This window comes from Lagopus leucura, unplaced genomic scaffold (assembly GCF_019238085.1).
Source record: "Lagopus leucura isolate 7727_CA_CO unplaced genomic scaffold, USGS_WTPT01 Super-Scaffold_100040, whole genome shotgun sequence".
NCBI classification, from domain to species: domain Eukaryota; kingdom Metazoa; phylum Chordata; class Aves; order Galliformes; family Phasianidae; genus Lagopus; species Lagopus leucura.
The window spans coordinates 171,100-183,677 of record NW_024962289.1 but is presented as its reverse complement, the minus strand read 5'-3'; the positions used below and the strand labels follow the sequence as shown (position 1 = coordinate 183,677).

The 12,578-nt window shown below is 58.2% G+C and overlaps 1 protein-coding gene across 2 annotated transcripts in view; it reads right to left on the bottom strand.

Annotated features, from left to right (window-relative positions):
- Window positions 1–12,578, bottom strand: part of DNAH17 (dynein axonemal heavy chain 17) — a 27,531-nt gene extending 14,953 nt beyond the window's left edge. The window contains exons 1-41 of one of the 2 annotated variants that reach the window (XM_042883796.1): window positions 12,237–12,578; window positions 11,495–11,688; window positions 11,070–11,262; window positions 10,905–11,004; window positions 10,739–10,824; window positions 10,523–10,648; window positions 10,255–10,410; window positions 10,099–10,185; window positions 9,859–10,026; window positions 9,571–9,687; window positions 9,216–9,472; window positions 8,935–9,130; window positions 8,683–8,829; window positions 8,419–8,527; window positions 8,154–8,257; window positions 7,927–8,067; window positions 7,653–7,796; window positions 7,327–7,509; window positions 7,016–7,258; window positions 6,772–6,941; window positions 6,481–6,703; window positions 6,295–6,411; window positions 6,122–6,208; window positions 5,821–5,973; window positions 5,465–5,713; window positions 5,272–5,394; window positions 4,825–5,172; window positions 4,657–4,748; window positions 4,351–4,477; window positions 4,017–4,169; window positions 3,414–3,539; window positions 3,222–3,329; window positions 2,991–3,122; window positions 2,559–2,719; window positions 2,331–2,487; window positions 1,940–2,044; window positions 1,675–1,832; window positions 1,196–1,334; window positions 537–764; window positions 322–459; window positions 91–223 (exon numbers count right to left, since the gene is read on the bottom strand). In XM_042883796.1, coding sequence (XP_042739730.1) covers window positions 91–223; window positions 322–459; window positions 537–764; window positions 1,196–1,334; window positions 1,675–1,832; window positions 1,940–2,044; window positions 2,331–2,487; window positions 2,559–2,719; window positions 2,991–3,122; window positions 3,222–3,329; window positions 3,414–3,539; window positions 4,017–4,169; window positions 4,351–4,477; window positions 4,657–4,748; window positions 4,825–5,172; window positions 5,272–5,394; window positions 5,465–5,713; window positions 5,821–5,973; window positions 6,122–6,208; window positions 6,295–6,411; window positions 6,481–6,703; window positions 6,772–6,941; window positions 7,016–7,258; window positions 7,327–7,509; window positions 7,653–7,796; window positions 7,927–8,067; window positions 8,154–8,257; window positions 8,419–8,527; window positions 8,683–8,829; window positions 8,935–9,130; window positions 9,216–9,472; window positions 9,571–9,687; window positions 9,859–10,026; window positions 10,099–10,185; window positions 10,255–10,410; window positions 10,523–10,648; window positions 10,739–10,824; window positions 10,905–11,004; window positions 11,070–11,262; window positions 11,495–11,688; window positions 12,237–12,578 — 6,520 coding nt within the window. Of the gene's footprint in view, window positions 1–90; window positions 224–321; window positions 460–536; window positions 765–1,195; window positions 1,335–1,674; window positions 1,833–1,939; window positions 2,045–2,330; window positions 2,488–2,558; window positions 2,720–2,990; window positions 3,123–3,221; window positions 3,330–3,413; window positions 3,540–4,016; window positions 4,170–4,350; window positions 4,478–4,656; window positions 4,749–4,824; window positions 5,173–5,271; window positions 5,395–5,464; window positions 5,714–5,820; window positions 5,974–6,121; window positions 6,209–6,294; window positions 6,412–6,480; window positions 6,704–6,771; window positions 6,942–7,015; window positions 7,259–7,326; window positions 7,510–7,652; window positions 7,797–7,926; window positions 8,068–8,153; window positions 8,258–8,418; window positions 8,528–8,682; window positions 8,830–8,934; window positions 9,131–9,215; window positions 9,473–9,570; window positions 9,688–9,858; window positions 10,027–10,098; window positions 10,186–10,248; window positions 10,411–10,522; window positions 10,649–10,738; window positions 10,825–10,904; window positions 11,005–11,069; window positions 11,263–11,494; window positions 11,689–12,236 lie in introns of both variants that reach the window. The other variant, XM_042883798.1, reaches the window with a different exon arrangement.

Sequence of the window (12,578 nt, the reverse complement as noted above, 5' to 3'; positions counted from 1 at the left end):
TCAGCCCCTCGCTGAGGGGTTGGCTGAGCCTGCTCCCACTCAGTGTAAGCGCCTTCCACAGAGCGGTGCCTGCCAGCTTTGGCCTCTCACCATCCTTCCACTCTCGTGTAGATGGATGGATAATTCCAAAGAGCTCATCGCAGGTCACAGCCTTTGGGTCGAGGTCCACAGTGACCGGCTTGCGCTTCATGTTGCGGTACGTCTTGTTGAGCGACCTCAGCACCTATGGGATGGGACTGCTGCAGCGGTGGTGGCAGCTCCTGTGGGGCCCTACAGCCTTCTCCCAGCTCCCAGCCCCCCCTGGCTGTGTTCAGCTGCTACCTGGGACTTGCCGCAGCCGGCGTTGCCGATGACGAAGACAGAATGCCGCACCTGCAGCAGCTCCTCCAGCTGCACCACCTTCAGCACAAAGCTGTCCTCCGCCTGCAGCTTCAGCTCCAGCACCGACTGCTTGATGACCTGGGAGAGAGCAGGTGCTGATCCCCCTCCACCCCATCAGCCTCCCCCTGGCCCTCACCCGCAGCACGCTGAGTCACCTTCTCAAAGTTCAAATCCCTCTTCCTGGGGACATCCAGAGCAGGGAATAGGTCCCCAATCAGCCCCATGAACACAGGCAGGTCGTCCATCACGATCTTTGGGATGTTGAAGTCTCGTAAGGCTCTCATGAGGACCTGGTCCTCGGCACGGTTTGGGTCCCCCCTCTTCAAGGAGCCTGCTACCACCAGCACAGACTTGATTGCCCGCAGACCCCAGTCATAGTGATCCTGCCAAGTGGGCAACAAATATCATTTTGATGAGAGAGCTGCTTGAAACAAAACCACAGAGGGATGTCCTCTCCACCCCGCACTCGGCTGTCTGCACAGCGCCCCGCAGACTGTCCCGGGGCCCAGGAATGGATGGCAGTCTGCCTTGCTTCCTGGGAAGCACATTTCTGTTGGCTTGTAAATCACTTCTGCTGAGATGTGGAACATCTGCACGCTCACATCTTAGCCAGCTGTATTCTATTCTATTTTGGAACTTCTTGATTTCTTCCAGAAGGCAGAAATACGCCGTGTGAGTGTTGAAGAGGGATTTGTTCAGCCACAGAGCTGGACTTTGCAAGCCAGCACATTGCCAACTGAGGGATCTCAAGCTGTCAGGGCTGAAATTCAGGTTAACTCTTTCCCTTAGAGAACCAGGGATATTGTCCTGTTACCTGTTTAGACAGCAGCTCCTTGCAGAGTGTGTACAAAGTAATGAACTTCCTTGCTAGGAGCTTGGCATCAATAAAGCCTTCTGCAACCAGCATGATTTCACAGATGAGCTCGAAGTCTGGAACCACCATAGCACAGGGTCTGCGGAAGCAAAGCAGGTTAGCAGGGTGCATACACAGCCACAAGCCATCAAGATTTGCACCCTGTTTTTCCATTCAGATCATGCACTGCTGCTGTTAGAATGACAAGCAAGTGGCAACCTCATGCAGCCCCCTGCCAGCCCCCATTACACAACCAGGTGCTCTGAGCATCCTCCTGCAGCTGAGCCACCCCACAGCTCTGAGCTGAGTGCTCCAGGAGTGTGGGGGTCTCTTACAGCAGGACCACCAGCATGCACAAGTGTCCTCATGTACGTGAGCAAAGGCTTCAGTTCATGTCACAGCTGTGTCAGGTTAATGGTGACCCATCTGCCTGCCTGTACCTGAACAGAGCCTTTAAGTTTTCGGGCAGTTCTGTCCGTCCTGCATAGCCAGGGTTCATGGTGATGAACAGCCCGACTGATGGCACCAGCGATATCCTCTCTCCGAGAAAATTGAACGTTTTCTTTTTGGCACGAATTGCATCCTGAACACATTTCACCTGGGCAGGGAGCAGAGGTGTCAGCGCTGCGGTGCTCGTGGGGCTGCTCTCAGCCGAGTGAGAACCCAGGCACCATTCACCTCCAAGTGACAAGGAAAGGCACCCACCTGCACTGCAATCACCGACAGCACCTCCACCGCGATGCGATTGAACTCATCAAAGCAGCCCCAGGCTCCGGTCTGAGCGAGGCCCTTGTAGATATTGCCACAGGACTGGAGAGCAAAGCAAAGGGAAGAGGCATCAGAGGCTCCGAGCGTCCTAAGCATCGGTTACAGAGCATGCTGTCAAGAGCTGCTCCTGTTTGGAGCTGGGAGCTGCTCCCTTGGGGAGCAATGTGCATCAATGTGGCAGCCCCCAGCTCCCAGCAGCTGCTGCCTGGCCCCACAGCTCTTGTGGGTTTGGGAGTGCAGAGCAAGGTCCCAGCCCCTTTTCAGGGCACGGCCGTGGGAACTGCAGCACAGGCAGCGGTGCACCTGAGGGCTCTCCCCCCTCCCCTACCTTATAGTCCATCTGCTCAGAGCAGTTGAAGACGTACACCATCATGCCCACTGCCCGGCCCAGGTCCTTGGTGGTTTCTGTTTTCCCGGTGCCCGCAGGGCCGGCAGGGGCTCCTCCCATGAAGAGATGCAGGGACTGCGTCAGGGTGATGTAGCACCTGGGGGGCGATGGTGGGGGCTGAGCACAGCAACATGGAGCCGAACTGGGACACGGGGAGCTGAGCCCTACCGGTCTGTCAGCGGGGTGATGACGAGCCGTGGTGTGTTGCCCAGGTACTCGTAGGAGTACTGCAGCTGTGCATCACAGATGTTGGCGTAGCAGTGCCTCCGGCCCTCGTCCCAGCGGTGCCGCAGCTGTGACTGCCATGCGAACGCCTGCGCGCTCTCCACCTGCGGAGCAGCCATCACCACCCGCTCCTCCCCACACCGTTGGGGTGTTCCTTGGGGGGGGGGGGGGGGAGGACGTTCCTTGGGCTGCTCCAACCCAGAACCAGGTCCCCCCAAAGGGATTCCATCCCCCTGCAGTGCTCCGGGTACCTTTGCTTCCCCCCTGACCTCCTCACACACTTTAGCTGCTTTGCACACTTTAGAAAGGGTAATAATGGGAGTAAAGCTCAGAGGTGCTGAGAAAGCAGTGAAAATATCATCTGGCGACTTCTACCTTTGTGAGGATCATTTTGGCCACGACGTCTCTGGCGTGCACGTCAATGGTGCAGATTGTCATGATCTTCATTCTGTCTCCCGCGGACAAGTTTCCAATGAGCAGTGAGATCAGTGCGTTTAGCTGAGTGATCTGAGGGAGAAGTGACAAAGAGAAAAATTACATCATGCTTTCCTGCCCGTCTGCCTGACAGCAGCAGGGACTGCAGGACAGGGTCAGCGGGAGACAAACCTGCTTCTTGTTATAGTCCTTAATTGCATTTTCATAGCCCTCCTCCAGCCTTGCAAAGGCAATGCCGACTTCTGTGGTCCACCAGATCTGGGTGCAAGTCAGAGCAACCTGCAATCAATTAAGCAGACAGAACATCCATCGGTGGGTCAGGCGCCGGCCTCTCAGCCCAGCCCTGCCCTGTGGCAGCCCTACCTGTGCAGGGTAGTCAAACAGCCACTGCTCCCGTGGCTTGTCCTCATAGCTGGCCACAGCCTCAGGGATCAGGTGCTGCAATGTGGAACGCATGCTGTCCAGCACGCGGTTCAGCCACACCTCCACCTGTGTGAGTGGAACTGTGAGCATTTCCCAGCCCTGTTTGCTTCTGGCCACACACAGGCACGGAACTGCCCTCCTGCTGCAGGCTCACAGCAGCCCACATGGCCAGAACCATCCCTTGGCTCTGCATGGGGACCAGAGCCACTGCGCTGTGCCCAGGGGACATCAGAGCAGGGAGCACCAATGAATGCATGCCTGACGCACGCAGCTGCTCGCCCTGTACACCGTGCTGGTGCACACTCAGGGCTGAGCACCGCTCTCCCCACTTGATTAAAAGCTGCATGAAAGCCCCCAGTATACGGCGCCACCTGACAATACGAACTGCAGGTTATGGGGGTGAGCAGACAGACCATGCTGCAGAGGGGCTGCACAGCTCAGTGCTTTTACATTCTCCATTGCTGCAGCTCTGTTCTAGGTTTCCTCTCAGCCCGGACCCCACAGCCCCCACCCCACGTGCAGCAGCTTCCAGCCCCTGCTGACCTGCCCGGACAGATCGCACTCTGCATCCAGAGGCACAAACTCCTCCTCTTTGCTGAACATCCCCACGGCCACCTTCAGAGGCTTTTTGTCTGGGCTCATCTTGAACTTCAGCTTAGCGAGACTGTCAAACAGCTTCGAGAGGTGACGGGACACCTGTGGGCAGCAGGGGAAGGAGCCCCATTGAGGTCAGAGGGTGTTTTGCAGCTCAGGGTGCTGCATCCCTGTGCCCCGGTGGGTCAGAGATGCTCTTCAGTTTGGAAGATTTAAGACACCTGCAATATGTCAGGATATGAGAGGGATGGGATGTGCCTCCTGGCTTGTGCTCAGCCCATACCTCAGCTGGCTCGTTCCCGTTAGACAGAATGTCAAGCAGATCCGCAGAGGAAATGAAGTAGAATCTGGGGAAGGCCAGTCGCTTTGTCTCCAGGTATTCAGCCAAAGCCTTCTCACAGACAGCCAGTCTGGAAGCAAGAAGGAAAAAAAAAATAGCTAAAAAAGCGTGCTCATTTTTAGCATTTGCAGAGTAATGATGTTAAGGGAGATGACGCTTTGGCTGCTGGGGAAAGCAAACTTCTCCTTTGGCCTTAGAACAGACTGTGAGGTTTCTCCACAACGCTTCATCAGGATGACCCAAACCCACCTCTTCTGCAGTGCCTCCAGTTTGCCAAAGAGACCGGGTTTGTTGGTAGCTTCGATGACATTGGGGGTTTTTACTGCGTCGGCCATTAGTTCCTGCAAGACAAAAAGGACTGGGCTGTACCTGAAGCAGCAGTGAGCTCTGGGGCGCAGGAAGGGTCGGGCTTCTCACTCTGAAGTCCTTATCGATGGAATCAAACTTCCTGGAGTCCTCTGGCAGCTGGCTGCGGATGTCTTCAGAGCCGATGAAGATGCTCTCCAGGTGACTCCACGTCCTCTGCACCTCAAACAAGATGCTGATCACGGAGTCGGCGGTCGACAGCTTCTGCTGCCAGCCCGACACTTCCTGGAGGAAGAAGGCGAGGTACTTGGAGGCCATCAGGTTCTGCAGCTGCACTTGGTTGTCCTCCAGCGTCTCGATGAGCACTTCGTCCGACTTGAGGAGCATGATGCCCGTCCTGGAGTGCGGCTCGTGCTCGAACTGCATTGTGGCCCAGGTACTGTCCAGGGCGCTCAGCACCTTCAGTGTGAGAAATGGGCACGAGTTGCAGGGGCCGGGTGCTGCTGTGGGGGCTCTCCGTAAAGCAGGTGCAAACCGAGCAGGGATCAATTACCGTACCTTCTCCATCCCTGACTCCTTCACAGCTTTGTCCACGATGCCACGAACCTCATCCTCGAACTTGTGCAGGTTCAGCTGCAGCAGATCCGCCAGGGTTGTGTCTTTGGACATGGTGAAGTTCACCTGTGGCAGAACCAACATTGTTGGGCATGGCCCCCCGGTGCAGCCTCCCCTCTGTTGGCCCGGAGCACACCTTGGTTGCCTGCATGAGCTCATGCCAGTGCCGATCCCTGATGGCCGGGTTCTGCAGCTCATTCACAGCACGCAGGGATGTCATCATGTTCTTCACATTGTTGTCCAGCCCTGTGAATGCATCCCAGCTTCTCATCTCCTTATCCAAGCTTCGAATGTCTTTAGCAAATTTCTTGCAGTCGATATCCATCTGCTCCACGTTGATATCCTTCCATCTGGTGGTTTTCCAATCATCGATGCTCGTGTTGACCTGCAGTCAGGAGGACACTTTCAGAGGACACGTGCACCCAGCCCAGTGCACAGAGCAGAACGGTGGCACCCTCTGCACTGCACTGCCTTGCAGAGTACAGCACATACCAGCACAATCATGTCCCAGAGCCGCTTCAGCAGTCGCACATCCCTGTGGCACGCTTTGAGCTGCTTATACTCTGGGACGGCCACTTCAAACAGCCCGGCTGACTTGGACAGTGCGGCCATGTCGCTCTCCATGGCAGCAATGCTCCTCTGTTGCTGGAGGAGACAAGGAAAAGGGCTCAGCCAGTGACCACGTGCCCTGCCCTGGGGATGCTTGTCCTGCCCTGGGGAACAGCACTGTGCGGTGGCTCTCCTGTCTGGAACTGCCCAGCAGTGCAGCATGGCCAGGCATCGCCCTCCCTACCTTGCTGAGGGATCTGTAGGGCTCCGGGTCAGTGTAGGAGAAAGGGGCTTTTTCGCGGAACTTCTCCCTGAAGGCGTGCTGCTGGGCCTGCAGGACACAGAGGGCTTGGTGTCTGGGGGGCACAAGGGTCATCTGGAGCCACCAGTTTGTCCCCGCTCCCCCCAGCGCCACACCTCGAACTGCTGGCATTTCCTGCGGATGATGTTGACCTCGTTCGTTTGCAGAGGTGCCACGTTCTGCTTCACGTGGAAGGAGAGCTTCTTGGTGTTGTCCCACTGCTCGGGCAGCTCCTGCATCATACACTGCATTACAGCCCGTCCCACGAGCCTGTGCCTCACCCCGCACCCTGAACCGCTCACCTGGAGCTGCTGGTGCACCTCCTCAGGCATCTCCTCCCCAAACATACTGAGCAGTGCAATGGTTTCCTTCAGGGGCCCAAACATGCCATCGGTGGCTGCCTGTCGGTCCTTCACCCTCAGCAGGTGCCCCATCACCTCCACCAGCCCATCATAATCTCCCTCTTGCACCGGCTTGCTCAAGCCAGCAGTGGTTTCCTTGATGAAGGCTTCCAGCTCCTGCAGGCTGGGTGCGGATGGGGTCTCAGAGGGGCTCGGGGTGCTGTGCCCCCCAGCAGTGCCATCCCTTATTACCTGCTGGTGACGTGGTCGGTGAGGTGCTGCCGCAGTGCCTGGCCCCGGCTGCGTGCAGCGCTCAGCAGCACCTGCTTGAAGGGGCGGCAGTCGCTCTGCAGCCACCCCCCAAACACCACAGTGCTGGCAAAGCCCGACACCTCCTGGCACAGCTCCTCGCACGCATTGATCTGCAGGATGGAGTCAGTCACAGCCCGCAGCTGACAGTTCCCAGGCACCGTGTGTCCCCACGTCCTCCCCATACCTCCTCCTGGAATAGCTGCAGCGATGGAAGTCCCTCATGTGAGGGACCCTCAGGCTGTCCGGGGCTGGGGGAGCTCTGGAAGGTGAGGAAGTGCTGCAGAAACTCTTCAGGGCCCTCAAGCCACAGCTCTGCATACTGCTCGAAGCTGGCGCAGTGCTCCATGCCCTCGGCCATGGCATCAGCCGCCAGCGACATCACCTCCTCCCGCATCCTGCTGAGCTCCACCTCCTCCTCCAGCTCAGACTGTGGGGATGGCACAGCTCCAGGCACTGCCTGCGGCTGCAGGGGTGCACTCGCCCCCGGGAACCCACCTTGTAGCTCAGCTTCCCCTCCAGCAGCCGGGGTATGCATGCTGCACAGCCATAGATGTCAGCCAGCAGGTCCTCCAGCAGCTTCAGGAAGCTGTTCTCATCCGTCACATCCAACGAGGGCCGGAACCCCACTGCGCCATCACACAGCTCCATGCACACCTCGAACAGTGGGGCCACGTGTGCCTGGAAGAGAGCGGCGCCTGAGTGTTCCTATGGACCCCACGGCGGGGATGGAACAGCCGCACCACTGAACAGAACCCCCAGGGGGAGGAACAGTGCGTGGGGGTGAATGTGGGCACGGAGTGGCAGAGCAAACCTGGACGTACATTGGGGGCCATGTTGGTGAGCAGCAGCTTCAAGGATTTGTGAACGAGTGTGAAGAGCCCATCCAACACCACTTTGTCAATGTATTTCACGTAGTCCAGCCAGATCTGCGATGACGTATCAGCCTTGAACAGCTCTGCATTCTCCTGCAAGTCAAAGGAAACCAACCCAATGTTTGTCAATCAGTGCACAGCAGGTGCCCCAGCTCCCAGCACTTTGCAGATAGGTGCCCTGTGCTCAGCTGGTCCTGCTGGAAGCACCCTGGGCTGTGCACACCTGCACCATGGCCTCAATCCTGCTGCTCGCCTCCCGGATGGCTGCATAGCGCCGAGCCACATTGCTCGCCCGTCCATCCAGGTCCAGCAATGCTGCCTCCTTGTTGTCCTTCCTCTCAAACACGGGAGTGGCTGAGCACTCCTGCGTAGCACAGGGTGCCAAAAGGTAAATCCTGCAGCGTGCACAATGGGGACAGCATGGCTACAGCAAGCAGCCAGAGTGCCTACCTCCATGAGCTGGCTGATATTTTCCACGTTTAGCTTTGATTTCTGCATTCTGGTGTTTAAGTCATACAAGATCTCTCTCATCTCCTGAATGTATTCCATCACACCTAGGAGGGAGGAAAATGCAGACGACACGGCTCAGGCAGATCTGGGTGGAGGTGAGTGGGGAGGGGGTTTGCAGGAAGGGGATGGCATTTTGGGCACGGAGATGGGGGACGGTCCCCCCAGGACCCACAGCTCCCATCTGCAGGGCCTGCGTCACTCATACCATCGTGGTTCCAGCACAGGGTCTGCTCTGCAGTGACCAGACGGCCGTCGATGGCCTCCAGCTCCGCTGCCACCAGTGGGAGCTCCACGGGCAGCGCCGTCTGCTTCACCTGCAGGAGGGCCAGCCCTGTGGTCACCAGGTACTCCCTGTCTATAGGTACCTGTCTATAGCTACTCCCACCTCCCCACGAGCTCCCCAGAACCTGACTGGCACTCAGCAGGGCAGCACCTGGGACACGGACCAGCACCAACACCAACCACTTGCCTTGTTGTACCAGCCTGTCATGAGGTCCAGGTTGTCCACAAACTTCTGTAAGGTCTCCTTCTGTGCAAAGAGTTTCTCGGCACCGACTGGGATGTCCTTCTGCTTCTGGAAGCCCAGGTACTTCACCTCCCGCAGGACAGCAGTGAGCTGCAAGAATACACCATGGGGGAGACAGTGCTTGTTAGGAAAATGCAAAATGTTTGGTGGTATGTAGGATCAGTCTGCATCCAAGTGCATCACTGCTGGCATCACCTTCCTGTTGAAGTTCACGCTGATGAGGGAGGAGCTGGGGTCCCTGTGGATCAGGGGCTGCTCCAGGTGGAAGAGGCAGTCCTGGTCAGCCCCGCTCGCCCATACTGCATACACCTGCTCACAGTAGCCCTGTAGAAGCTCCATCATTTCTTCATATTTCCCAGACACCAGTGTGGCCTCAGGGCTGGTCATCGCACTGTCAGAAGCACAGCAGACAGCTGCCATAGCTGGGACATATCCTGCCCCACATCCCCATAGCGCTGGGGCTGAGTCTCACGTACGGGTGGTTAATGGCAAAGAGCTCCTGGTGCGTCCCCTGCAGCCTCTCCTGCAGCTCCAGTGCCCACTGCAGCTGCCCGGCCACGGGAGGCATGTTGGTATGCACAGGCACAGCAGCACCAGCACGTGTCCACGTGTCAAACAGTCGCTTCACATCGTCCAGCTCAGCACTGAATGTGGCCAGCAGCCCCGAGCACTGCAGGGACACAGCAGCACGGAGCAGCGGGCGCTCCAGCAGAGAGGAGAACATGTGCACCAGCTGAGGGGAGAGAACACTCCTCCTGTACCCATGGCACTGCTGCGGGTCTGAGTGCCAGCAGCACCCAGTGCCCACCCCAACCTGTGGGCACCACGCACCTTCATGGCCGACCTCAGGCTATTGCAGTCATCAAAGCCCTGGCACAGGATGGTGGCCATCCGCCTGTCCAGGTCCTGAATCTTGCTCTGGAACTCCGTAAAATCCTGGTTCAATTGCTGCCAATGACAAGGCGGTGCTCAGAGCAGGCGCAGCACCAGTAGCTCCAGGAGGGTTCACTCAGCCCCAGAGCCCGTGGTCATCCCCAGCGCCAGCACAAAGGCGATGAATTTTACATGCAGCCTTCCAGCAAGAGGTGATGCAAACTTTCCATCCCAGCAGCCACTCACCTCATCCTCAGGATCCAAGGGATCGTATTTACAATCAGTGAATTCCTTGGTGAGCTCGGAGACCTCCTCATAGATCTGCAGCACCTGGTGCCCCAGGATGTTCCCCTTCACCCCACCCAGCTCTGCTTTCTCCAGCTTCAGGAACTCCATGGCTGTCTCATACAGCTCCTGCCAAGCAAAAGCAGTGCTGCATTTTGCATCCATGTTTCCACCTCTGTGACCACAGAGCTGCATTCTCACCTCAATGATCTTCAGCCGGTGCAGGAAGGCATCCAACCTCCTGAAGACGAGGGAGCGAGGGAACTCCCAGAGCTGTGGCTCCTTCTCCTGGGGAGGGATGAGGCTGTCAGCACAGTAGGCTGTGAGAAGGAGGACCCACACCATCCCCACACATGCCGTGAACAAGGAGGGCAGCAGGTCAGAGCAGCAGTGGTCGTAGGACTGGAAGAACTTCTCGATGGTGGAAATGCTCAACTTGATGTTCTCCAAGGTCTCGTCAAGCTCTCCTTGCAGCCCCTTCATCACTTCCTCGGGACTCAGGAAATTTCGGGTCTAGGATGGAAAAAAGCCACCGTGGGCAGGGGGAGCCCCTGGAGCACCTGGTGGTTCCCTGCAGCCCAGCACACCAGGCATGAGGCTCTGCTCCCTGAGCCACCCCCCATACCATCTCAATGAGGAGGTTGCAGATCTCCTGCAGGATGACGATGATGCAGGACGGTGTGCTGTAGTGCTCAGAGTGCACCCAGGTGAGACAGACGGTGTACAGCACTCTGTCAATGTATGGCCGCAGCTGTGGGAGCAGAGCCCTGTCAGCACAGGGACACAGCAATGCTGTGCCAGGGGTGGGCACCGTGCTGCTGTTCCTCCACCTGGAACTCACCTGGAAGTACTCTGCCTGCTCCATCTCTTCTAGTAGGATCTGCAGCGGCTGAAGGTAGAGGCTGATGTTGTTGGCTTCCTGCAAGCCTGGCACAGGTGAGAAACAGCGTGGGCACCTGGGATGCCTCGTGCAAATATTGGAGCTCACACATCACCCAGAGCCTCACCTGCACTGACGTCCCTGAACATGGCCTGCAGTGCCGGCCAGTAGCAGCTGTCGGCCTTCTCCAGGATCTCAGCCAGGGCCGTCACCCGCGGCGAGAGCAGCTGTGGGGGGCGCACAGTTGAGCTCAGGTGGGGAAACAGCCTGGCCACCCCCAGCACAGCCGTACCTGTTCGTTGATGCACTGCAGGTGGAGGCTCCTGGTGCGCCAGAACTCAAACTCTGCCCTGGGCAGAGGGTGCAGCCCTTCCAGCAGCGGCTGTGCTGAGTCCCTGTTCAGGATTTCCCTGATCTGGTGAGACCAGTCGATGACGATTGTCTCGATGGAGTGCAGCATGGAATTGTCCACCGGCTCCTCCAGGCTGGAGGACAGCTGGGTTACAGCCCCAAACAGCTCCAGGAGCCCCACAGTCATCCCCAGCCCTGCCCGCCTGGGGCAGCCGCTCCCAGGGCCCTGGCGCACAGCCCCGCTGCCAGATGCCAGCTGTCCATCTGAACAGAGCGCAGGTCAGCGTGGGCAGCACAGGGCCAGGAAAGAGCCATCCCCATTCCCACTGCTGCCTGCAGCAGCTCCCGGTCCTCCCCAGCACCCACCACTCCAGCACCGTGCGGGTCCCATCACTGTCATCCAGGTGCTCAGGCATTGGCAGCAGTGGTTTCCCCTGGATCTTGCCGCCCATCACAAACATGTCGTTCCTCAGCCTGCAGGCACGGCGCGCGATGTCCTCTGCCACCACACCAGGACAGCTTGCCAGGTGCTCCTCACTCAGCAGCAGGGAGCACACGACCTGCAGGACACGGCCTCCTGAGTTCTGCTCAGCGTGGGCACGGCCTTGGGTGGGCTCTGAGGGATTCCTCTAATCCCAGCTCTGGGAGCAGCTCCTGCCCCGCATTGGGGTGTGCACGGAGTAGGGGGTCAATGCACTAAGGGCGCTGTTGTTTGGGAAGAGGGATCCCACATAGAAATATGAAATGCCCTCTGACAATTCCCAGGTATGGGGAATTATAGTTTTTAAACAACAAGGGGACCCAGGAGAGCCCCCCTTCTTGTGTCTGGCACCAGCTCTGTGTCCTGATGGGGAACCCTGAAGTGAGCACAAGGATTTTCATAGAATCAGAATGGCCTGGGTTGAAAAGGATCTCACCAACCACCAGACCAGGCTGCCCAGAGCCACATCCAGCCTGGCCTCGAATACCTCCAGGAGGGGGGAATCCACAGCCTCCTTGGGCAGCCTGTTTCAGTGCATCACCACCCTCTCTGTGATCCCATTAATGTCCCCCAGCTGCTTTCACATCCACCTCCGATTCCAGCGGCAGGGAGCCCAGGGCCACCCACCTCCTCCACCACGGTGATCAGCTGCTCCACCGGCGAGGGGCTGATGTCCCCCACCAGCAGGGCAGCCCTGCAGTTCTCCTGCGTGATGTTCTCCTTCTTCCTCTTCACGAAGTAGGTGCCCTTGGCTTTGAGGGCGGGGGGGAAGCAGGCGGTCGCCTGGAGCTGCCCGGCGGGGCTCAGCGCCAGCACCAGCTCCGGCACATCCGGCTGCCTGAAGAACTCGTCCAGCATGGCCCTGGCCTCCTCGCTGCCCTCGAACTTGTTCCACCTGTCCGGCCGGAGCTGCAGCAGCTGCATGGTGAAGCTCTCAAGGAAGCTCCATCGCTCGTCCGGCGCTGACAT